This window comes from Podarcis tiliguerta (genome assembly GCF_965153285.1).
Source record: "Podarcis tiliguerta genome assembly, chromosome: 12".
Lineage (NCBI taxonomy): Eukaryota > Metazoa > Chordata > Lepidosauria > Squamata > Lacertidae > Podarcis > Podarcis tiliguerta.
The window spans coordinates 10,494,430-10,520,773 of NC_139545.1; the positions used below are offsets into that span (position 1 = coordinate 10,494,430).

The following is a 26,344-nucleotide window of genomic DNA, read 5'->3' on the forward strand; positions in this document are numbered from 1 at the left end:
AATCTCACTTTTTGTAGGATTTGGAGCAACAATAACCCCCAGCTAAATGAATTGTCTCTTAGAAGCTGGTAGGGACAAAGTATAGGAAAAAATAGATGTAGCATATACAGTGGTACCTTGGGTTACATACGCTTCAGGTTACAGACTCTGCTAACCGAGAAATAGTGCTTCAGGTTAAGAACTTTGCTTCAGGATAGGAACAGAAATCGGGCTCCGGCGGCGCGGCAGCAGCAGGAGGCCCCATTAGCTAAAGTGGTGCTTCAGGTTAAGAACAGTTTCAGGTTAAGAACAGATCTCCGGAACGAATTAAGTACTTAACCCGAGGTACCACTGTATTACTTTATACCAAATTAAAGAATTATAAGCTCCCTTCCTCAACATTCATTAATTGGACTTTGATCTGCCACCAATCTCCTCTGGAAAGGACTCGTATGCCTTTCTATAAGCTGGTCACTTAAAACTCTCTCTGCCCGTATCCAATATTCATGGGAATGGTATATACTGCTTTAGTGCCTGTCCCTTGCTTAATCTGTTCAGTATTTGGTACTAAGCAACAACCAACAAAAACAATAGAAATAATTGTTTCAGGGTTTGTTAGTATGAATGTCTGGGAAATAAAGAAAGGTTACAACTGAAGAAAGAAAAGCTGCTTCTTTGTCAAACATTAAGTACTGGGCAGCAAACATCTAGCAGAGATAGATTTCCCCTTGCTCATAGCAAGGCAGAAGCATCAATTTGTTTTTCTTGAATACGTGACTCAGTTTTAAAAAAGTAAGAAAGAACAGCCAAGTCTTTGGCATCCACTGTGCCTGGCAGTTCTCTGCAGGCCTAGAATCACATATAAAACATCCCTCTCCTATTTAAAAAAGGGCTATCCATCTTCTTTATAGGCTCCGTGACACTTGACAAGACATGAACTTGGAATTTTGTTTTCTGCAAGGGATCCATCCATGCCCACTGCGTGAGAAAAAGAAGAGAATAAAGACTACAGAGTGAGGAGGCAAGAGAGACAGATTAGAACAGGCACAGGCAAACTCGGCCCTCCAGATGTTTTGGGACTACAACTCCCATCCCTAGCTAACAGGACCAGTGGTCAGGGATGATGGGAATTCTAGTCCCAAAACATCTGGAGGGCTGAATTTGCCACTGCCTGGATTAGAACTTGGCTACATGGGTCCCAGGGAATTAGGTATGCTTGTCATTTGGAAAACAAAACAAAACACCACACTGAAAATTGACCTTAATTGCAGTGAGCTAGTGAAAACATGCACAGCAGTTAAGTCCTGTGAAACTATTTTGTGACTTAGCATAAAGCCCACAAGAGCACCCGGCAGTCTGGCTAGTTTCAAAGCTCCCCTCCTGTCCACTTTTTCAAACTTTTCAACAAGGCTGAAGGGAAACGTACAAGCAAACCTCATCCCTGTTTTCTATAAAGCTCTGTCGAAAAACCCGAGATCACCACTGCCCAAACAAACAGAGGTTTAATGAGATACATGGCAACTGATAAATGGGATCACATAACAGTAGGTACTATGTTACCCTATGTAAACACTTCTTTGTGTGCCTCCTCCGCGAGAGATCTGGAGGGTGGCAACACGAGAACAGGCCTTTTCTGTGGTGGCTCCTGATTTGTGGAATGCTCTCCCCAGGGAGGCTTGCCTGGTGCCTTCATTAGGGGAAAACATTTATATTCGGTTAGGCATTCTCCTGATTAACATTCTATGGCTTTTTAAAATGTGTGTGTGGTTATCAGTTTGTTTCTGTTTTATTATATATTTTGTATTCTCATTTTGTATTTTTTTCTGTTGTGAATCGCCCTGGGAACGTCAGAGGAAGGATGGTATACAAATTTAATTAATATAAACAAATGAACTTTAGAGTCACTGTTTTGTCTATGAGGACCATGTAATTCTAACCTAGTTTAAAATGAAAGCTGCGTTGTGTTTGGGTGTATCTGTCACATGCATGCGAGGGGTGACTTACCCGTTCTTCATGGTATCAGCTTTAAGCATCAGTTTTAAGTGGCAACTAATAGTGCAAACAGGGATGGGTGGCGCTGTGGGTTAAACCACTGAGCCTAGGGCTTGCCGATCAGAAGGTCGGCGGTTCAAATCCCCACAACGGGGTGAGCTCCCATTGTTTGGTCCCTGCTCCTGCCCACCTAGCAGTTCAAAAGAACATCAAAGTGCAAGTAGATAAATAGGCACTGCTTCGGCAGGAAGATACACGTTTTCGTGCACTGCTCTCATTCGCCAGAAGCGGCTTAGTCATGCTGGCCACATGACCCAGAAGTTCCCTCGGCCAGTAAAGCGAGATGAGTGCCACAACCCCAGAGTTGTCCGCGACTGGACCTAATGGTCAGGGGTCCCTTTACCTTAATAGTGCAAACACTATCTGAATGATACAGGATCCAGCCCATAAGAAAGCCATTTTGGTAATGTATGAATTAGGTCTCCATCTTCATAGGTAGGTGTTTAGAACAGTGTCCAAATCTTCATTGCTTTGATCTCTTTTAATTAAGTACATAGCAAGCTGCTTTATACTGAGTCAGATTGTTGGACCAGCATGGTGCAGTGTTAGAGTGTGAGACTAGGTACAGGGGTCAGCAAACTTTTTCAGCAGGGGGCCGGTCCACCGTCTCTCAGACCTTGTGGGGGGCCGGACTATATTTTGAAAAAAAATATGAAAGAATTCCTATGCCCCACAAATAACCCAGAAATGCATTTTAAATAAAAACACACATTCTACTCATGTAAAAACACCAGGCAGGCCCCACAAATAACCCAGAGATGCATTATAAATAAAAGGACACATTCTACTCAAGTAAAAACATGCTGATTCCCGGACTGTCCACGGGCCGGATTCAGAAGGCAATTGGGCTGGATCCAGCCCCTGGGCCTTAGTTTGCCTACCCATGGACTAGGAGCTGGGAGACCAGGGTTCAAATTCCCACTCATGGTTGTTGTGTGGATTAATTTGGGGGGGGGGGAGGAGAACTGTGAAAGCCATACATATGAGATTCATAACCATTTTCAACAGCATCCCCATCATTTTGCTGTGACCGAGGTTACGGCTTGCTTTATCATAACAAAGCCACCCCACCCCACCCTTCAATGCACAAAAGGATTGTTCTCCTATTTTTATGAAAAAAATAGCCCTAAAGCGTACGTCAGCCAGAGTCGAGCATTTTACTCCCGTGAAGTCTGTGCCTAATTGGCATGTGCACCAGGTCAGCAGTATTTTGCTTTCCATTCAGAATGGTTGACTTTACTGAAACGGGCCTCATTAATAAAGCAGTGTGCATGTTAGGTATGAATAATGCTCCATTTCCCAATGCCATTAAAAAGCTTATCTACATCAAGCAAAGGATATCTCCTGAGCTGCCGCTGACACTCCTATATATATATATATATATATATATATATGGATTGACTCAGGAATTCAAACTGTGTCTCAAAAGCTCCTGAGGATGGTGGAATAACCTGATGGCAGTAGTTAATAAAACAGCTACTTTAGAGCTTGTTTACATGACGAGGGATAACAAGGTTGCATGAAAGATTGCTAATTTGCATCAACAACCTCACATTAGGTTTGTTTAAATGCCATGGGAATTCCAGACTGCAGGAAGGATGCCTCCTGCTCCACCTATCCCAAGTCTTTTTCAAATCGCTACCTATTCCTTGGGTAACTATTTCTTACCCATTTGAATTTCATTGAAGTCAACCTTATCAAGCATACAGACCAGGTTTATGGCAAGAGAGGAGAGGTGGAAAACCCCTAGCTTTCTATGAAAGCCTTCAATGTCAAGTTTGTTTATTGCACGTGCAAGGAACTCAAAGTAGAAAGACGCAAAGCGCTTTCAGCCTTGTGAAGAGAAAACAAGCCTAGGATGTGGTTCTTTAAGACAAAAGTTGTGCGCAGTTGTTCACATGAACACATGGAGGGTTAAAGTGGGGGGGGGGCACCCTAGGTTGCACCAGCTGCTCCTCTTCAGATATTTGGGCAATTAACGTAACAGGTATAACCAGAAGGGGATTTTAATGTGCATTCAACTGAATGCACTTACAACCTGTGTATTGGGCATTCATCCACAGAGTTTGCAGAGATGCTATAGAATACCCACTGTTTATTGAGCATTCATTCAGATCCGTTTGTACAATGTTTGAGGGGCGTTATCCAGTGTCTGCAGTTTATTCAGCTTTCATTCTGATTTGTTTGTATGGAGGCTATGCAGTATCAAGGAACTGCAATCCCACACCATCCAGTGTCTTTCTCTATCATTTCCCTTACCACAAAATGTCCTTTTTTGGGGTGTGTGGCTTTACTGCACAAGAGCATCAGAACCACTTGCACAACCAGAATTAGCAGATATGCAATTGACCCTCACCCACAAAATAGTGACACTTTGGAAGCGGAAACATCTTGAAACCTCCCCATGAGAGAGCATCTTTGTTTATCAAGATTTCCTAACATTAGGGCTGTTTCTAAGCACATTCGAAAGAGTGTGCAGAACATCATCAACAGCTCACATGCATGGCCCCCACACCCCTGGTTTAACCTGTCATAGCTAAAATTCACAACCTATCCTAAGGGTGAGCAAAAATCGACTTCAATAGTCAGAATAACTTAATCCTACCCCTACCCAAAACTTTATTCTGAGAAATTCTGGCATAGCTCTGCTTTAAGTGGGGCAACTGCATTGGAACCCAATGGCTTTGAACTTAGAAACAGTTTTGAAAAGCAGTACGGGAGGTGACTAAACCCTGGCCTGGGGGCCTGATTCAACTCAAGGAATTTCCTATAGCCCTCAATATCCCTGAGAATTTGGCAGCAGATGCCAGAGAATTTGGCAGATCCCTGAGAATTTGGCAGCAGATGCCAAAGAAATTAAAACGGGCACCAAGAGCTTTGGGGTTCTGCTGTCTTATGGTGGAGAATCCAGCATAGGTTTCTGCTGCAGAGTATAACACAAGATATAGGGGAAATGGTGTTCAGTCATGAAAAATTGACCTCAAATTGCTATCTAGGAGCATGGGTTTAAATGCAACCCCAAGCACACTGTGTGTGTGTGAGTGTTTTGGTGTGCAAGAGTGGAGGAGCATAAGACCATGTAGTCCAGAGTTTAAAATTATGTACCTGCACCACTGAAGGGCATCCTAATATCTGAGCCACTGTAACCCTTTGAGAATGATTGATACAAATTTTGGTCTGGTGCCCTCACGCTGTATTACTGCTTGGCTTGCCAATGGACGTTCACCTGTGTGAAAATAGGTACAGTGGTACCTCAGGTTAGAAACACTTCAGGTTACAGACTCTGCTAACCCAGAAATAGCACTTCGGGTTAAGAACTTTGCTTCAGGATGAGAACAGAAATCGCGCGGCAGCAGCGGGAGGCCCCATTAGCTAAAGTGGTACCTCAGGTTAAGAACAGTTCCAGGTTAACAACAGACCTCCAGAACGAATTAAGTTCTTAACCTGAGGTACCACTGTACTTGCTTTACTGCACTAGAGTTTCTAATACAAGGATAGGGAACCTATGGGGAGCAGGCTGATTTCTCACAAAATTGAGAAGAATAGTGTCTGTACATCTCTCCCCCCATCATAGCTCAGGTTCTACAAGCGCTAGAAACTTTTATTTTGTAAGAAAGCTGGGAATCTGGTGATAATGGTTCATCTGGGGGTTCACTGGTTGCCCCCTCTTGCCCCCCCTCCTGTTGGTACCCATACATCTAATCCAATATTTTGCTGCAAACAGCCGTCAGCCTCTAGGAAGTTGACCAAAAAAAAAAGCCATGAAGGCAACATCTTTGCCCGGCTGCTACCAGGATTTGGTAGAGGTCTGAAGCCTATAAACATGGGTTTTGCACAGCATTTTGTAGGAAGGATTCAATTGCATATTGAAAATTCGGCTTTGTGCATTAAAGTAGATTGAAGCATTTTGGTGCAACACTTCTACTCTCTTTTAAAAACAAACAAACCAGACTCTGTCAAGTGACAAAAGGAATGGGGAAATGCACTAAGAACTGATTAATGCGAAGATGTATAACCACAGATTGAACTTTGGCAAACTTAACAAGATTTATCTGTCCTGGAGGCAGGTTAGTTGGGATTTTGCTTTTGTATCTTTTTCTTGTAATTGTTGTTATATATTAGTAATCAATGAAAATATATTTAAATAAAATAAAATGGAAACATTCGCTAGTGAGACAATATTCGAATCTAGGCAATATGTACAAGTAAAGAGGGGGAGGCGCTGGTACCTCAAACAAGACAGAAGTTTAAAATCAGTTATTCATAGATAAACACCAGCTCTTCCTTGCTCGATGAATGGATACACCTTGAAAAGTTCACAGTGTGTATGTCCAGTTTAGTATCTAATTCACCCCCTCCTCTGTATAAGAAGTCTCATTTATGCGCAATGTGTACTCACCATTTTATGCAGACGTATGGAAAACAGCTTTGGAAGAGCTGGCTGTTTTCAAATCTTCTTTGGGAATATTTTTAAAAGAGTTTCCCTCCTTGAAACTGAAGTTTGCATGCTGAATGTTTACTCAGCAGACTGAAGGATGGATGAACATAGTCTGCATGCCATTTCCTTGCCCTTTTAAAATATTCAGTAGCTAGTAACCTATCCGTCACCAATAGAGACTCTAAAGGTATTAATTCTATTATGCAGGGGAAATCTCCATGCAACTCTATCGGTCAAACACGCCATGACTTAAAACCAATTAGCTTCAATAGGATTGCAAGCTAGATAATCTAGCTCAAGAGCTGGTTCTTCTCTGCATATCTATATTGGAAACTTAATTTTATTAGGATGTATTTACTATCCATTAAGCGTATGGGGGTATGAGTTTGTGGGTGGGTGTGCCTACAAATGCATAGCAGTCTAGGGAAAGTCAGTGTTTGCAATAGGCTGTAAATGAACCTGTCTCATACTTTCATTAGAACTGTGCTGAGCTGCTAAGTTATAGCTGGTTTCTCATGGAATCCCCTTTGGCTCAGGAACAGCTCATCCTTTAGAAATCCGCATGCTTGCTGGCAGGGACAGGATTGTGTTGACCTGGCACTTCCTCTGAGGCTTAAGGAAACTGAACAGACAATAGTGACCCTCCCTTTGTAATGGGTCAGCGCAAGGGCTATGAAGGGTAATGCTATGAAGGGTAATGGCTGTGACTCTCTCCCATGTCTCCCCAACCCCCTTTGCTTATACAGTGGTACCTCAGGTTAAGAACTTAATTTGTTCTGGAGGCCCGCACTTAACCTGGAACTGTTCTTAACCTGAGGTATCACTTTAGCTGATGGGACACGGGTGGCGCTGTGGCTTAAACCACAGAGCCTAGGACTTGCCGATCAGAAGGTCGGCGGTTCGAATCCCCGCGATGGAGTGAGCTCCCGTTGCTCGGTCCCTGCTCCTGCCAACCTAGCAGTTCGAAAGCACGTCAAAGTGCAAGTAGATAAATAGGTACCACTCTGGCGGGAAGGTAAACGGCGTTTCTGTGCGTTGCTCTGGTTCACCAGAAGCGGCTTAGTCATGCTAGCCACATGACCCAGAAGCTGTACGCCGGCTCCTTCGGCCAACAAAGCGAGATGAGCGCCACAACCCCAGAGTCGGCCACGACTGGACCTAATGGTCAGGGGTCCCTTTACCTTTACTTACCACTTTAGCTAATGGGGCCTCCCACTGCTGCCACATGATTTCTGTTCTCATCCTGGGGCAAAGTTCTTAACCCGAGGTACTATTTCTGGGTTAGTGGAGTCTGTAATCTGAAGCGTCTGTAACCCGAAGCATCTGTAACCCGAGGTATCACTGTATGTGAATACTGCACCTTCTCTGAATTCAACTGCTCCAACACAAGGCTGGGCAACTTCCAGCCTGTGGCCTGCAAGGTTGTTACAGCCAAGCACCACCCACTTGCGGGATAGGAAAGGCTGGGGCTCAACTGAAAGCAGGTTTGCAGGTCCTTCTGGCTGGTGGTGCCTGCAGAGCCTCTTGCGCTCTGCTTTCCAAGAGCTCGACAAGCAGCTGATGACCAGGCCCTTCAGAAGTGCTGCACTTGGGAAGTGCTGAGCATAGGGCTTTAGGAAGCTTTGCACAAATCTTTGACAGCTGCCAATCTCCTGGCATCAGTATGACATCAGGGGTAGTCCTGCCCAGGGGTCTCACCCATCCCTACCTGGAGATTCCAGGGACTGAACATGGGGCATTCTGTGTGGAAAGTGATGCTCTACCACTGAGCTGTGGTCCTTCCCAAAGGGCTGTATGCAGTGAGCTGCTGTCAGTGCATGATTCTTGAACCCTCGTTCCAGGAGTTGCTCTCTGAAAGTGTCCTGCCAAGGGAGCTATGTGGGTGCAGTGAAGTCATAGGGCATTCCAATGCTTTTTTTTGAATTGGACCTAGTCAAGTGAGGAACTCAGACACTTTTATTGCTTTGCAAATAACAAAAACCAGAACATGCTGTAGTGCACAAATGTTCACAGCAGCCAGCTTTAGGATTTTGCACAAGGGGGTAGGAAGAGGCACATGCTGTGAAAGGAGACCCTGATTTTATGCAATAGGGGATGCATTAAAACATAAGCAAGGAATCTGCAACCTTCCAGATGTTGCTGGACTCCAACTCCCATAATCTCTGGCCTTTGGCCACAATGACTGGGGCTGATGGGAACTGGAGTCCAGCAATATCCTGAGGGTCACTGGAGTCTCCCTATCACCATATTAGAAGCTGGGAACATAACGCTTGGTTAGAGTTTGATTAGAATTTTTCTAAAGACTCTGCACTCAACTCTCACCTGTAGCTCCCAGAAGCTGTCAATAATACAGTGGTACCTCGAGTTAAGTACTTAATTTGTTCTGGAGGTCTGTTCTTAACCTGAAACTGTTCTTAACCTGAAGCACCACTTTAGCTAATGGGGCCTCCCACTGCCGCCACCGCGTGATTTCTGTTCTCATCCTGAAGCAAAGTTCTTAACCTGAGGTACTATTTCTGGGTTAGCGGAGTCTGTAACCTGAAGCGTATGTAACCTGAAGTGTATGTAACCCAAGGTACCACTGTAATAATAATTTATTATGTATACCCTGCCCATCTGGCTGGGTTTCCCCAGCCGCTCTGGGCGGCTTCCAACAAAATATTAAAAATACAATAAAACATCAGACATTAAAAACTTCCCTAAACAGGGCTGCCTTCAGGTGTCTTCTTCTAAAAGTCAGATAGTTGTTTATTTCCTTGACATCTGATGGGAGGGTGTTCCACAGGGTGGGCACCACAACCAAAAAGGCCCTCTGCTTGTCAGCATGCGACAGCGGCCACACCTCGGGAACAGCTTTGACTGGCCAGCTAAACCATGTGAAGGTGGTTAATGGGACCAAGAGTGGGTCCAATGGTCAAGAAGGTGGTTTCTGAATGTGTTGAAGAGGGAAGTGAGGGCAAATGGGGCTCATCAACCTGAGAAGGTAGCTCATCAAGGAGAAGGAAGTCAGGTCCTGCCTTGTGTGTCATCTTTGAGAGAAGAAAAGACTAGGGAGTAAATCCAGAGTGCAGTCCCTAAGACGGTTGGATGGTGCTTTGTACACCTCCTTCTGGCAACTCCTGTAGCTGGTGCTAAACGTATTGCTCTGCTTTCCTTTGGAGGACATCAGTGAAGCTGAGAGTGGAGCCTTGTTGTCTGGGCAGCCCAGGACTTCCATGCCCTCTGCCCAGGATTGTGCCCTGGGGAGATCACTTCTGTGCTGCTAAAGCAGCGGTTTGACTTCACCCTGGAGGTCCATTGTCTCTCAAGACAGACAGATAGCAACAACAGACATGGAGCCTAGTATGACTTCACTTAGAATAAAATACCCCTTTCCCTTCTCATAGGATGACTGAATCATAGTAAAGCGCTGGTAAATCTAGCATGAATGTGGTAGGATTCTACAGAAACCGCTCTAAAACTCTGATGCAATTGTGAACAGATCATTATATTCCAATAATTACAATGCCAAGATAAATTTCTATGATTCCTTGGGTTATAATTTTTAAATTGAAGCTTAAGAGACAGGAGTCAGAAGAGACAAGTAGAAAGATTTGAATGAGAAGTTATAGGAGAAAGCATTAACTGGCCAATTTCTCCTGAAAGAGGAAAGTTGAAAACTCTTCCAGAAGTCAGGATTTGCTCCATCCCTAAGAATATTGGTAAACATACAAATTGGACCCATCAAACTCTACCAAACCACGGACTGTATGTATAGAAGAAGATATAGAAGAATCACAAAACCAAGCCGTAAAATCTATAATCTTTCATGTAATAAACTATCATGCGAAAACTTAAAAAGGGAACGAGCAAGCAGCAAGCAAATATTATCCAAGATCAACACTGCACTTCAAATAGTAACTCAACAAAAATATCCCAAGTACTGTATATTATAAAGGTTAAGCATTCGTGTCAAATAGCAGAAATGCCTATATACAATAGAACATAGATAAGACCAGTCCACCACCTATATAATAAGCTGAAGCAGACAGGCAGACAAACAAATAGATAAAAGTAATTAAAAGAAATAATTCAGGATTGTTGCTAGCAATGGGATCAGATATATTAATGGCCCAATATGCTGTCTCCATAGGATCAGGTTTTAAGCTACAATGCAACAGTTGCAGTGGTGAAGGCTGCTGACCAAGTCCTAATATAGTAAGTGTCTATTGGCAAACTTCAAAATTGGGAAAGGAGTACGGCAAGGCTGTATATTGTCTCCCTGCTTATTATATGCAGAATTCATCATGCGAAAGGCTGGGCTGGATGAATCCCTAGCCGGAATTAAGATTGCCGGAAGAAATATCAACAACCTCCGATATGCAGATGACACAACCTTGATGGCAGAAAGTGAGGAGGAATTAAAGAACCTTTTAATGAGGGTGAAAGAGGAGAGTGTGAAATATGGTCTGAAGCTCAACATCAAAAAAAATGAAGATCATGGCCACTGGTCCCATCACCTCCTGGCAAATAGAAGGGGAAGAAATGGAGGCAGTGAGAGATTTTACTTTCTTGGGCTCCATGATCACTGCAGATGGTGACAGCAGCCATGAAATTAAAAGACGCCTGCTCCTTGGGAGAAGGGCAATGACAAACCTAGACAGCATCTTGAGAAGTAGAGACATCACCTTGCCAACAAAGGTCTGTATAGTTAAAGCTATGGTTTTCCCAGTAGTGATGTATGGAAGTGAGAGCTGGACCATAAAGAAGGCTGATCGCCGAAGAATTGATGCTTTTGAATTATGGTGCTGGAGGAGACTCTTGAGTCCCATGGACTGCTAGAAGATCAAACCTCTCCATTCTTAAGGAAATCAGCCCTGAGTGCTCACTGGAAGGACAGATCCTGAAGCTGAGGCTCCAGTACTTTGGCCACCTCATGAGAAGAGAAGACTCCCTGGAGAAGACCCTGATGTTGGGAAAGATGGAGGGAACAAGGAGAAGGGGGTGACAGAGGATGAGATGGTTGGATAGTGTTTTCGATGTTACCAGTATGAGTTTGACCAAACTGCGGGAGGCAGTGGAGGACAGGAGTGCCTGGTGTGCTCTGGTCCATGGGGTCACGAAGAGTCGGACACGACTAAACGACTAAACAACAACAACAACAACAACAACATTGGCAAACACCTCCCTAGCTTCTGCAAACCATAGCTTTTTAGTTTTAGGTTTTGTGTGCCAGGTGTATGTCACATACAGCAGTAAGGTACGATGTGATAGTAAACAGAGTACAACCATGCAACCTCAGGGGTGTCTGTTACTGAAGTGCAAGTTAGACTTCATTCAACCAATTAAGGCAGATCAAGTTGTGTGACCCTTGGCAGTTTTATGGACTGGAGTCAATACTAATAAATGCACTCAGAATGAAGCAGGTGGCGTGTTGTGTGAAATGCTAATCAGCTGTCAGCATACTGGTACTCACCAGTAATTTGAATAAGGGCAGTAGAATCTGGCCTGTAATTTTGGGGAGAATCATACCTAAATCCAAGACACATTTGCTTAGGGTGATGGAGAATTCATAACCAAGTATGTGTGGTTAGGATTGCTTCCTTAAAGGATCAAGGTTAACTAGGCAGGCTGCAAGTGTTTTAAAACAAACGTCAATAGGTTTCATTTGCAAGTAACCCTAAGCCACGGTTTGTTTTAGACAACTTGCAGATGAGCAAGCAAGCCACATCGATTCTCCCCAGCTTGCTTTGTTTCCCATCAGCCCCTGCCTTGGGCTCTTCAGCTTTGCATACTTCTGGAGTGCAGCGGCCAAACTCACTAGGGTGAGTTACATCAATTTAAAAATACAGTATCAAAACGAGTTTTAAACAGATTGGTGCAATTAGCACAACTCAGTCCCACCTCCCACCCCAGTTCAAGCTGATCTGTAACTCACAGCCATTTCTCACAACCAACAGCATCACATGGTAAGACTTCATCTCGACTGCAGCCTGACAGTTGGAGAGGGCATGTTTGGAAGGGGGTGGGGAAATCTTACTTTACAAAATAAAACTGGAATGCAAAGGAGAGACCAGTTTACGTTTCTTGCCAGCATGCTCTTTGAGTTTGAATGCATCGATGTATTAACCCACCTTAAAATCTGCTACCTGCAGCTGGACGTGATTCATCTGGTGAAAAACTTGGTAGTTAAGTTGGTAGAGCCTGAGACTCCTAATCTCAGGCTCATGGATTTGAATCCCACGTTGGGCAAAAGCATTGCAGGGGGTTGCACTAAATGATCCTCGCAACTCCCTTCCAACTCTACAATTCTACAATTCAGTGATTCTGCTGATTGGCATTCTGTTTAGTGGAGGGATAGAGGTCTAAACCACTGAGCCTTTTGGGCTTGCCGATTGAAAGGGCAGTGGTTCTAATCTGTGTGATGGGGTGAGCTCCCGCTGCTCTGTCCCAGCTTCTGCCAACCTAGCAGTTTGAAAGCACGCAAGTGCAAGTAGATAAATAGGTACCACTGTGGCAGGAAGGTAAACGGCATTTCCGTGTGTTCTGGTTTCCGTCATGGTGTTCTGGTGCGCCAGAAGTGGTTTAATCATGCTGGCCACATGACCCAGAAAGCTGTCTATGGACAAATGCTAGCTCCCTTGGCCCGAAAGCGAGATGAACGCTGCACCCCATAGTTGCCTTTGGCTGGACTTAACTGTCCAGGGGTCCTTTACCCTTTACCTTTTAGTGCAGGAATGGGGAACCTGTGGCCTTGCAGATGTGTTGGTCTTCCATTCCCATCAGCCCCAGTCAGTGTGACCAATGGTCAGGTTTGATAGTTGTAGTCCTACCGTTTTTGCATGGTATAGTGGTTGGAATACTTGACTAGGCCAGGTTCAAATCTCTGCAACAGTGAAAGTCCACAGACTTCGCAAGGGATTAGATCCCGCAAGAGACATTCAGAAAATCTAATTATAAATGATGTAGGTTGAATGGGGCAGGAGTGAGGGAAGAGTTATGAAAAAGTGTCCGATTGCAACTATCCATTAAACAGTAATTTGAAAATAATTGCACCAAGGATCACTTGCAATCCCTTCTCAAATGACAGGTACTTGGCAATAAGCCTCATTTATTTCAAAGAACTTTTCTCAGAAAGCGAAAAAGTGCCCACTGTGTTCTTGGCTCTCTCCCGGCCTTCTTTCTAAGGCCAGAAGGAAGTAAGAAGATCTACAAGAACAGTTGCTTTCGCATGTTTCCATGAAACAGTGCTAGGACCACACATGTAAAGGACCTGTAGGAGCAGCCGCCCTGGAGCGCAGGTCTTAGAGTTAAGGCCAAAAGGCAGCCACGGAATTGCAGAAGCCGCCGCCTTAGTGCTGTGTTTACAAAGTGCACCACTATAAAAACTGCCTGACTTTGCCCTTAAACCTGGGATCTGTACTCCAAAAACAAAAGCTGCCACATGAGTGTTGCACCCATGGAAACAAAACATCCAGTTATGATATCTGCCTGTTACACTTGTGGCTATGGAAGAGGAAGCAGTGTACTGTTCTTCCCTCCCCTAATTATTTATCTACAAAGCGGGAGTATAAAGCAATTTCAGATTAAGCAGTAACCAGCAGGGATCTGAAACATTTTTTTTGGGGGGGGGGCATGTTTCTGTTCTCCAACCCTCTAACACGAATGCCCCTGGCCAAGATAGAACAGGGGCCATTGGAGAGCATTCTGGGATTCACAGTGGAGTGGATAAAGTTTCAGGATGGATGAAGAAAAAGGAGACATTTTCCCTTTCCCCTTATCTTGAAACCTTCCCCTGTTGTGCTGTATAACATCAAAGGCTCTGCAGGTGAGGAGCAAGGGGGCCGCCCGAAGGCGCAGGGGGCCAGAATGGAGTGAAAGTGTTTGCAACATGCTTGCCTTCTCCTGCGAAAAGGGACATGCGTGCCGGCTGCGTGGTCTGTGACCGTAATAAATTGATTGATTGATATAACATCAAAGGTCACCAGTCTGGGACTGGCTGCCACCCTTTAATATTTTCAATAAAATGAACATATGTAAAACTTTGCCATCAATGGCTGCAGATGTGTACTAATAGCACAACCCCAACATGTGTTTGTTTGAGCCAATTACCAAAAGGAAAACTAGTATGGATATTTCAGAAAGGCCATGGTTTCCCACCTGATAAGAAACAAACTCCAGAGTGCCCCATGTAGTTTATCATTTCTTTCCAGATTTAACATTGGAGGGTGTAACACTGACTGAAATTGGTTTCAATGGCGATTAGTTTCAAACTGTTGATTATTTGTGGAGCCAACATTTTAATTTTGCCTAAATGAAAAAACTGACCAAATAAGAATACAGATCTTTAAAATGTGTATTTCCAAATGCAAATCTGAAATTGGAAAGAGATTATTTCACTCCTCCTAATTTTGTTTTCGACTGTTGTATGAATATTAGCAAACTTAGTTGGAATACTGGCATCACATTGTTATACCACAACAAAACTAGTAGTACATTTTACATTCTTCATTAGAAGAAAACACCAAAAGTACTCCACAAATATGCTACTAAACAATACCTGATGTTTAAAAGCCCTTTTGAGTTTTTAAGAACTATTGTGTCTGTCTGAAAGCAAAATTACTAGCATTTGAGACCTTGCATCAAAGCCTGAAGGTCCAACAACACACTAGTGCTTACATTTATGTTTTAACACTCCACGTGTGTATTTTGAGAGGTGGGTACACACAATGAACTCTGCATTGTGTGAAATATATTCATACACAATATTTCCTGGATAGCTCAGTTGGTTAGAGTGTGGTTCTGATAATGCCAAGGTTGCAGGTTCGATCCCTGTATGGGACAGCTGCATATTCCCGCATTGCAGGGGGTTGGGCTAGATGATCCTCAGTGAACCTTCCAACTCTACAATCCTATGATTCTATGATCTAAAATATTTTGCTTTGTGCCCAACATGCATACACCCCTCCACATCAAATCATAGTTCAGTGGTGTCCAAACTTTTTCCAAAGAGGGCCAGATTTGATGAAGTGAAGGGCCGTGGGGGCTTGGACCAAGTTGTTGACCTTTTTTTAGGATTGAAGTTCTTGAGCTTTTTTTATTATTTTTACCCCAAAATTGTTGAGCTTCTTTTAGGATTGAAGTTGTTGAGGTTTTTTAAGGATTTTACCCCAGGAAAAAAACTGCCACAAGGGCCAGATTAAATTGACCGGCGGGCCAAACTAGGCCCCCGAAACGGACTTTGGACATGCCTGTCATAGTTAGTTACTATGAAAGGTAAGTAGAAAATGAAACCCTATTTATATTTCCCGAGTTTAGGCTGCAACCCTGTCATCAATTGCCACTGACTCATATATATCTCCCATAGATTTGGAAGAAAGTAACACATCAATAGCTATAATCAAGACTGTACGGTGCTGTAGCCACAAGCAATGCACAATCCCTCTTTGACGGCATGGTGGCAAGTCCATTTGTCCACATGACCTCCTCATTCAAAGCACAAACTTCCATCCTGCTGAGTACCACCTTTGAAGTGCCAGTTAGGATCATATCAACTTCCACGAGGATGCTCAAGGCCTGTCAAGGTGGCTACAGCGACCATTATCCATTTTACCCTACTAATAGTAATACTATTCTGGAGGAGCGTTCCAAATCTATTCCACTTGTAACAGGAGGGGGTGACTGTAAAATGGCAAGGTGCTCATTTCGGAAGATGCTGCAATCCTTTTCAAAGGGCGTGCCAAAGAATTGTGGCACATCACATCACTAAAATCCGCTATGGCAAATGTGCTGGTCGGTCTTCTGTTAAATACCAGGGCACAAGGTCTATGAGAAGTTGTGTTTATCAGCAGCAACACTAATAGCTAACAAGTTGTTTTAGGTAACTCCTGTCCCTTACGTCATGCTCCCATTAAACAGAAGAGCACCCTTGTTCTGCTCATCTCTCTTCCTTCTGCTCACTTACAGATCTTTGTTTCTAATTCAGGTAATCCACTCCAAAACTTCTTACCTATTACATCACTTAATTTTGAGGGATGGAACGCAGAACAGAAGCATCATTTTCCTAAATCAGGTAAGCCAAACCAGGCCAATAAAATATGATTTTGGGGGAGGCAAGAGGGGGGTGGTCCTGTTTATCATGCTCTTTATATATGTTGGAAGCAGCCCAGAGTGGCTGGGGCAACCCACTCTGATGGGCGGGGTACCAGATAATAAAATTATTATTATTATTATTATTATTATTATTATTATGGATGGCAGTTCTTCCCCTACAATAGCAGCTCTTCAGCTAGACTTCAGCTACTGACCTATTTATCAGCTGAATGGCAAAGTTCCTGGAAAGACATTTTTTAACATACACACACACAGGCAACTTTCCTATAATAAATCTGTCACAGTCTATTTCATGAGGATCAACACGTGATGCCGGAGCAACCGGAGTGCCAAACAGAGGAATGGTCTGACAGAGTGCTTTGAAACCTCTCCCTCCAGAAAAAAAATGCAATAAGCAAACTAATTCCTAAAACCAGCCAGGTACCCCCCCCCGCCCCCCGTTTTTCCCCAGCTCCGCCAGGTGAATGGCGAGATCCCACCTCAAAGACATTTTTGCAGGCGCAAAAGGAGGACGGGCACGTAAGCGCGCCTGGCCATGGAGAGAGATCGATCCCCTCTCCGAACAGGGATCCACGGATGGGAGCGAGCGGGACCGACCTTGGATTCCTGGCTGGTGGTGGAGGCAGGCGAAGGCGGCTGCTCGGGGCTCTCCGGGTCGCGGTCCTTCTCCACGTCCTCCGGGCTGACTTGTGTCGCGTCGCTGGGCGGAATCATGTTGGCCTCTCGGACGGAAAAGCCTCCGTCTGGGGAGGCGGCGAGAGCTCCGGGAGCCGCTTGTTTATTTCACGTGCTCCGGCTTGGCCATTCCTGCCCGGCGAAGGAACTCTCCTCCGGCGGCGCGGCGCGGGTCTTATTCGCAAGTGGGGGAGCTCCTCGCCGCCTCCCCAAAAAAGGCTGCCCGCCTCCCCCGCCTTCCTCCTCCTCCTCCTCTGCCCTCCTCCTCGTCTTCTCCTCCACACACACACACACGCCCCGCTGCAAGTTATGGATAGCTCTCTCTACGGGCGGGGAAACTGCCCCGCGCCTTCTCCCCGCGTCCGCCGGGCGAGGCGTGCCGAGCGGCCGAGCGCCGAGCGGGGAGTGAGCCGGCGCGTAACGCGTGGAGCCGCCGAAGGAGCGGGGAGGAGGAGGAGGAGCCCGGGCGCCTGGCGCGGAAGAAGCATGTGCCGCCGTAGTAGTGGAAGGGGAGCCATGTGCAGCCCCACGCCGCGCGGCCGGAGGAGCCCCCGCCAAAGCGGAGGGCGGGAGGACGAGCCCACGGCTGCTGCTCCTGCTGCCTCCGCCGCTGTGGATCACATTCTGGATCACGCTCGTCTTTCTGCATTCTGGACCACGCTTGTCTTTCTCCAGTCTGGACCACGCTTTTCTTGCTGTCGCAAGACTTTCTCCAGTCTGGACCACGCTTTTCTTGCTGTCGCAAGGGGTCCCGAGGGTCATCTAGTCCAACCCCCTGCGAGGCAGGCATCTCAACCAGATTGTACACGACAGGTGGCCATCCGAATTCTGCTTAGACATCTCCAAGGGAGGAGAGTCCATCACCTTCGGAGCTTTACTGTCAGAAAGTTCTTCCGGAGATTGACTTGGAATCTTCCCTCTTGTTGTTGTTTATTGAATTTATATATATATAATTCTTCCCACTTGTAACTTGAATCCATTGGTTGGGATCCTGGCCTCCGGAGCAGGAGAAAACAAACTTGCTCCCCATCTTCCCTTTTTAGCTACAGTGGTACCTCAGGTTACATACGCTTCAGGTTACAGACGATTCAGGTTACAGACTCCGCTAACCCAGAAATAGTACCTTGGGTTAAGAAGTTTGCTTCAGGATGAGAACAGAAATCGTGCTGCGGCAGCAGGAGGCCCCATTAGCTACAGTGGTGCTTCAAGTTAAGAACAGTTCCAGGTTAAGAATGGACCTCCAGAACGAATTAAGTTCTTAACCACTGTTTTTGACATGGCTATCATATTGATTCTGGATCTCCCTTTCCCCAGGCTGAACATGCCCAGCTCCCCCAACCATTCCTCATAAGGCTTGGTTTCCACACCCTTGATCATCCTGGTCGTTGTCCTCTGCACACATTCCAGCTTGTCAATATACTTTTTAAAATTGTGGCGCACAGAACTGGACACAGTACTCCAGTTGTGGCCTGACCAATGGTCTGCTATTTCCCTTGACTTCTGTTGATGCAGCCTAGAATCATAGAACTGTAGAGCTGGAAGGGACTGTGAAGGTCATCTAGTCCAACCCACTGGAGGGCAGGCTCAGGTACCTGCTGGTACATGTGTAACCACCCCTTATGGGATGTGCAGCCTGGTTCTTTTCATGTTTACTAGAAAATAAATCCCACTGATGTCAGTTGTGCTTCTTGCCATGTGCTGCAAGGAGCACATCCCATTAAGCCAGCTAAACTTCCTTCAAAGTACATTAGTATAGAATCAGGCAACAGCAAGTGCGCAATAGGGATGATTTAAAATAATACGTTTATTGCTCTGATAGCTCCTCCTTCCCCTTCAAGGAGCTCAGACTGATGTAAATGTGACTCACATTCCTTTTATTCACACAACACAGTCCTGTGAGCTTCATGGCTGAAAAAGGATTTGAACTCAGGTCTTCTAATTTGTAGGCAAAAGCTAATCATGAAGTTACCCATTCTGGACAAAAAGGCAAGGCGGATGAGGATAAGGAAGGGCAATAGCCTTTATTAACCTCACTCTAGGCTCCCTCAGATGACCTGCTTTTGAAGCATTTGGCCTGACTTACTTGCACAATGCTTCTGCGGAGGTTAGACGATGTCTGTTGAACTTTTCTTCTGCTAGGTGGTTATATGACTTCCTGTTAACCGCAAAGATTGGATGACCATCTGTCATGGATGCTTTAGCTGAGATTCCTGCATTGTAGGGGATTGGACTAGAATCATAGAATCATAGAGTTGGAAGAGACCACAAAGGCCATCGAGTCCAACCCCCTGCCAAGCAGGAAACACCATCAGAGCACTCCTGACATATGGTTGTCAAGCCTCTGCTTAAAGACCTCCAAGGAAGGAGACTCCACCACACTCCTTGGCAGCAAATTCCACTGTTGAACAGCTCTTACTGTCAGGAAGTTTTTCCTAATGTTTAGGTGGAATCTTCTTTCTTGTAGTTTAGATCCATTGCTCCGTGTCCGCTTCTCTGGAGCAGCAGAAAACAACCTTTCTCCCTCCTCTATGTGACATCCTTTTATATATTTGAACATGGCTATCATATCACCCCTTAACCTCCTCTTCTCCAGGCTAAACATGCCCAGCTCCCTTAGCCGTTCCTCATAAGGCATCGTTTCCAGGCCTTTGACCATTTTGGTTGCCCTCCTCTGGACACGTTCCAGTTTGTCAGTGTCCTTCTTGAACTGTGGTGCCCAAAACTGGACACAGTACTCCAGGTGAGGTCTGACCAGAGCAGAATACAGTGGCACTATTACTTCCCTTGATCTAGATGCTATACTCCTATTGATACAGCCCAGAATTGCGTTGGCTTTTTTAGCTGCCGCGTCACACTGTTGGCTCATGTCAAGTTTGTGGTCAACCAAGACTCCTAGATCCTTTTCACATGTACTGCTCTCAAGCCAGGTGTCACCCATCTTGGGGTTTCTTCCAACTCTACAATGATTTATGATTTATGTGAGCTGTGCTATTATAGCTGCAGGATCTACGGACAAATAAGCACTGATGAGACAAAGCCTGTGACAAAGGATGATGCTTATTTCCTCACATGTCACAGTGCATGAGCACTGAGGGATGCCGTTTAGTGTGAAGCAGGCAACAGTAACTGCATGCAAAAAGGTATCATCGGTTATTGCTGTCCCTGGTTGGGGATGAAGATCCACAAGGGCCATGGAAAGGTCAAGTAAGGCATGCCTGTGCTTCATAGGGCAGTGTCTACAGGTTGCTACAGTGACAATGCTAGCACTCAGGAGATTTACTAAAGCATATGACCTCTGTTATGCAGGCTTCTGGTATTAATACACATTCTTTATTTTGTTCTTGCTCGCTCCCTCTATGATTCACTTCAGAGGCTCTTCTAAAGACCATTGTTTGGAGCAGTGGCGTAGCGTGGGTTGTCAGCACCCGGGGCAAGGCAAGTAATTTGCGCCCCCTAACCCGTGGATTTTAGCAGGGGGCAGAGAGCTGCGAGTGCGAGCGCCCCCCCCAGATGTTGCGCCCAGTGCTGCCAGCCCCCCCTGCACCCCCCACGCTATGCCACTGGTTTGGAGAATTGCTTGCATCCTTTACCTCCGTCCTCTCACTCAAATTCCACCCTCTATTTCCTGTTTGCTGTGACCATAGTTTCCTGTGATTTCAAAATCAGGTTTCTGAAGTTAGCTCAAACCTCTAAGCCATGGTTTGCAAACTCACTTCAAACCATGGACAAAGAGAGAGCTTAGATTCTTTTCCCCAATCCTGACATTTTTTTTTTTTTAATCTACAGCAGCCTCATTATTAATGCAGCTTGTTTAGCCATGTGCATTGTTTAAAAAGCATCCACAAACTGAACTGCATAATACTGATGATTTATATGAGGCAGAAGGCAGGAAGAGGATCAGCATGACATTGAAACTCTTGTTTGGATTGTCAGATCTGGCAATTAAATAAAAAGCTTTTTCACTGTTAAGCAAAGAGCTGCAGAAAGAATTCACAATACATATGGCACCCAACAGATCTGTTAACAGTCAATAAATGTAGGGCAGAACTGCAAAACAGCAAGCTGCCATAGCCTTACATAGGAGCAGAAGAGCCTTCCGGATCAGGCAAAGGTCCATCTTGTCCAGTGGCCAACCTGACACCTGTGCGAAACCTGCAAGCAGAAACGACACTCTCATATTTGCAACAGCCCTCTTGTATTTGCAATTTCCAGCAAAGGGCATTTGTTGTTTTTTTTATAAATATTTTTTATTAAGTTTAACATAAGAAAAAATAAAAACAACGTACAATAAACAACAAACAGAACAGAAGAAAATACACAATTACAAAAAAAAGAAAAGAAAAGAAAAAAGGAATAAAAACAACAAGAATAAAAACAATTTTATCTTCATACTGTTCCTTGCATTAACTTGTTTCTCCGACTTCCCCAAGCCTCCCTTCCCTGTATTCCAAGTCATACCATCAGACAGCAAATCACTTCCCTCTGTCTTAATTAAATTTTTATCTTAATTTAAATATCCTAATTTAGCTTGTTCAATTCTTATATCTTAAAATGTTGGGTCTTCTAATTTTTAAAATTTTTAACTAATAACCTTATTACATTCAATCTGATGTCCTCTAACATTCATTAATCTTATAATATTTCTGTAAATAATCTTTGAACTTCTTCCAGTCTTCTTTCACCGTCTCTTCTCCCTGGTCTCTGATTCTGCCAGTCATTTCAGCCAGTTCCATACAGTCGATTACTTTCATCTGCCATTCTTCCAGAGTGGGTAGTTCTTGTGTCTTCCAATGCTGTGCGATAAGTATTCTTGCTGCTGCTGTAGCATACATAAAAAAAGTCCTATCTTTCTTTTGCACCTGTTGGCCGACCATGCCCAGAAGAAAGGCTTCTGGTTTCTTCAGAAAGGTGTATTTAAACACTTTTTTCATTTCATTATAGATCATCTCCCAGAATGTCTTAATCCTTGGGCATGTCCACCAAAGGTGGAAGAAAGTTCCTTCAGCTTCTTTACATTTCCAACATTTATTATCGGGCAAATTATAGATTTTTGCCAACCTGACTGGGGTCATGTACCACCTGTATATCATTTTCATAATATTCTCTCTTAAGGCATTACATGCCGTAAATTTCATGCCAGTGGTCCATAACCGTTCCCAGTCAGCCAGCATTATATTGTGACCAACATCCAGCAAAGGGCATTTGGAGGCATCCAGGCTCTGAAAGTGGAAGTAGAATAACCACAGTCACTAGTGGCACTGATTGATCCTTTTGTGAATTTGTCTAACCCGTTTTTTAAGCCATCCAAATGGGTGGCCGTCGCTACCTCTTGTGAGAGGAAATCCCACTGCCCACTGCTGTGTGAAGTTGTTTCTTCCATCTGTACTGAATCTTCCAACGTTGTATGCTGGATATGTTTAGCCTGGAAAAGTATAGACTGGGAGGAGATATAATAGCCACCTTCAACTATCTCAAGGGCTGTCGCACAGAAGAGGGAACATGCTTGTTTTCTCCTGCTCTGGAGCGTAGGATTCAAACCAGTGCCTTCAAGTTAAAAGAAAGGAGATCCCAACTAAACATGTGGGAAAACTTTCTGAGCTGTTTGGCAGTGGACTGGATTCCTTTGTGTGGTTGTGAACTATCCCAGAATCGGTGTAGTGGTTAAGAGCAGTGGACTCGTAATCTGGGGAACTGTGTTCGCTTCCCCGCTCCTCCACATGCAGCTGCTGGGTGACCTTGGGCTAGTCACACTTCTCTGAAGTCTCTCAGCCCCACTCACCTCACAGAGTGTTTGTTGTGGGGGAGGAAGGGAAAGGAGAATGTTAGCCGCTTTGAGACTCCTTTGGGAAGTGATAAAGCGGGATATCAAATCCAAACTCTTCTCCATCCTTCAAGGTTTCGAAGCAGAGGTTGAATGGCCATCTGTCATGGGTACTTTAGCTGAGATTCCTGCATCGCAGGGGTTGGACTAGATGACCCCTGGGGGTCATCCTCAGATGTGCATGAGTTGAAGTGTTAGGAAAGAGGGAGAATAACTATTCTCTATCCACTTTCTCCACACCAAGCTATCTCTTGCACACCTCTATCAAGTCCTCTCCTATCCTCATTTTCTCTAAACCCAACAGCTCCAAATGTTTCCTCACAGGGGAGCTGCTCCACTCCCTCGGATCATTTTTACCTGCCCTTTTCTGAACTTCTTTTGGCTCTACAACACCCCTTTTTGAGGGAGGTGACCAGAATTGTACCTGGCGGTATTCCAAGCCTGAATTTGTATAGTGGCATGATGATATTGACAGTTTTGTTCTCAGTTCTTTTCCTAATGATCCCTCACATAACATTTGCCTTTCCCACAAGAGTAACACATAACGGCTATTCCACCGGTGGCAGCACCGAAGTCCCCAGCACCACAACTGCTGATACAGCAGTCTTTGCTAACTGGGACTACAGCTCCCATCAGCTGCAGTCTGATGCAATGCAACACAACTGTGTCCCAGAATCCGACGGTGTTGTGTGATTGCTACATATTTATAAAACGTAGAAGCTGAACTGGCACAGAGTGACTGTTCAAAATAGCATCGGTTTCCTCCAAAGCAAGCAGCACCCACAAGGCACATTCGTGACTGACAGTAAAAACTCAGGTGTGTTCCTTTCTGGCTACTTAACAACTGCCAAACTCTTCTTCTCTGCTAAACATGATGGAGGCTCAGTGGTTGTGGTATCCTCCAGATTAGTTGTTGTTGTTAGACTATGCTGCCCATCATCTCTGGCCATAGGTCAGGCTGGCTGGGGATGATGTGACTGTCAGGAGCTTGTCCTACACTCGAGTAGGACCCAACTGGCATGTTCTCTCCCTCCTGGTCAATCGTTCGGGAGCTTCAAAAGCTTTCTTCAGCCTGAACATCACAGCGACCGATGCCACAGACACCGGCACACTTAGGGATCGGCAGAGTCTTCGCAGTTTGTGTGACAGACCTCAGCATTTTGGCTAATCTACTTTATTTACATATAAACATACATGGAGCACTGCAATATGGCTCCCTCTCTCTCTAGCATCAGACAGCAAAGAAAAAAAGAACAAAGGACAACAGTCCCACTTCACGGAACACAGTAACACAAAGATCCTGTCTCTGTCACTTCCCACTCTGTGGAGTCAAAACATATACCGTCATGTGAAAGACAACAATCCCATGACTGCAGTCATGGAGCAGGAATTCTAACAGTGACTTTGAGTACCACAAGACTTGTTGAGCCACAGGTTCCTTGCCGCTGGGTTATGATATGAAATTTATGCTGGTTGGATCTTTAATCTCACTGTGGATTTATATGGTACCGTTGTGTTATCGTTAGGCTTACTTTCTCTTAGAGAATGTGTTTTATTAGGAGTCTCTGAAATCTACTCAGTCAAAGAGTCACACAGTGATTCGAACTCTGAGTGAATGCATTCCTTGTAAAAAAAAAAGAAATTTCTTCCTTCCCTGAACTCATTCACAGAGGCTGCTCAATAGTTAACGGCTTTAACGTTATGAAATCAACCTAATTTCCTTTCTTGAAAATAAAGCACGTCATGCGTGTGTTAAGGACTATGTCATGCCATTCTCTGGCTTCATAAAAAGTAAATAAATCACCAAATTAGTACCGACACCTGCACTCTCCCTGCTCATCCAATTACTCATCTGACAGCTTTGACTGAATTGTCAGTTCCTTGACAGTTATCCCGGAAAAGATGACTAAAAACATTAAGTCGCAAAATGTCTCTCCCCCCCGCCCGCCACTCTTATTTGATAGTAATGCGGTAAAGAAGGGTGGGGGTGGGGGCATAATAAGACCCCATGCTCAGATTGGATAAATGCAATGTACTGTTCATGCTTTCATTCTTAAACAACTTTGGCTTGTCATCCAAATCACAAGTAAGGGAAACAGAATGTGGAGAATAGCCGTGGGCCAAAGATGCACATCTGCAAGCATGCATTTAACTGAAAGTAATGCAGGTAAAGTGCACCAGCGTGCAGATGTGCAACTGATTCACACCACCACTCCTTAAACTGCAAGGGACATTATTTGTGTCATTTAAAGAGACCTTGCGGTGAGGAAGGAAATTGGTTTTAGAGCACATGCTCCTCCATCTAAGCCAATTCCTCACACTTCATGATCCTTTAACATTTGCAAGCCATGGTTTTAACCTGCGTCCGCCCTGTGGAACACCCTCCCATCAGATGTTAAGGAAATAAACAACTATCTCCTTTTAGAAGACATCTGAAGGCAGCCCTGTATAGGGAATTTTTTTTAAAACAAAATTTTATTAAGCAATTTCAACATAACAAATTATCAAATCATATAATCACATACACATAATCACATGTTATAGACTATAATTATTGTGTAATGTTTTATTTCTGACTATCGGTCGAATAAAGAAATTGATTGATTGATTGATAATCACATACATTATTTTCCCCCCTTCCATCCCTCTCTCCACCCCCACCAGGGACTTCCCGCAGCTCCTCTCTCTGATTTCTCTGCACATATTTTTCTCTGCATGTTATAAAATTATACATATCCTTGCATTGTCTATCTACCATGTTATCAACCAATAAATTTGTGTATGTTTATTCAAAACCTGCCAAGGAGTCCAGTTCATTTTGTTGTCTTTTTAGATAATTTGTAAAAAGTTCCCATTTCCCCTTAAAGTCACAGTTGTCCTTGTCCCTCAGTTTGTATGTCAATTTAGCCAGTTGTGCATAGCTCATTCAGTTTTCTTGCCACTGTTCTTTTGTTGGGATTTCCTCATTCTTCCATCCTTGTGCTATCAAGACTCTGGCCGCCTGTATAGAGAATTTTTTAGTGTTGGATGTTTTACCGTGCTTGATGTTTTAATTTGTTGGATGGTGCCCAGAATGGCTGGGGCAACCTAGTCAGGTGGGTGGAATAATAATAATAATAATAATAATAATAATAATAATACTGTGGTGTGGTTTAAACTGTGAAGGGACAATGCAAGGGTTAAAGGAAGGGTTAGGAACCAGTGTCCCTCTTGATGTGGTTGGACTGGAACTCTACCAGCCCCAGCTAAGATTGGCAACACTGAGGGATGGTGAGAGTTGTGGTCTG

The 26,344-nt window shown here is 44.5% G+C and overlaps 1 protein-coding gene across 1 annotated transcript in view; it reads right to left on the reverse strand.

The window, feature by feature from the left end:
• STAC (SH3 and cysteine rich domain) overlaps positions 1-17,797 on the reverse strand; it is a 77,811-nt gene extending 60,014 nt beyond the window's left edge. Inside the window, exon 1 of the mRNA XM_083405085.1 lies at positions 17,159-17,797. Within this exon, the coding sequence (XP_083261211.1) occupies positions 17,159-17,275 (117 nt within the window). The 5' untranslated portion in view covers positions 17,276-17,797. The remainder of the gene's footprint in view (positions 1-17,158) is intronic.
• Positions 17,798-26,344: the final 8,547 nt, after the last annotated feature.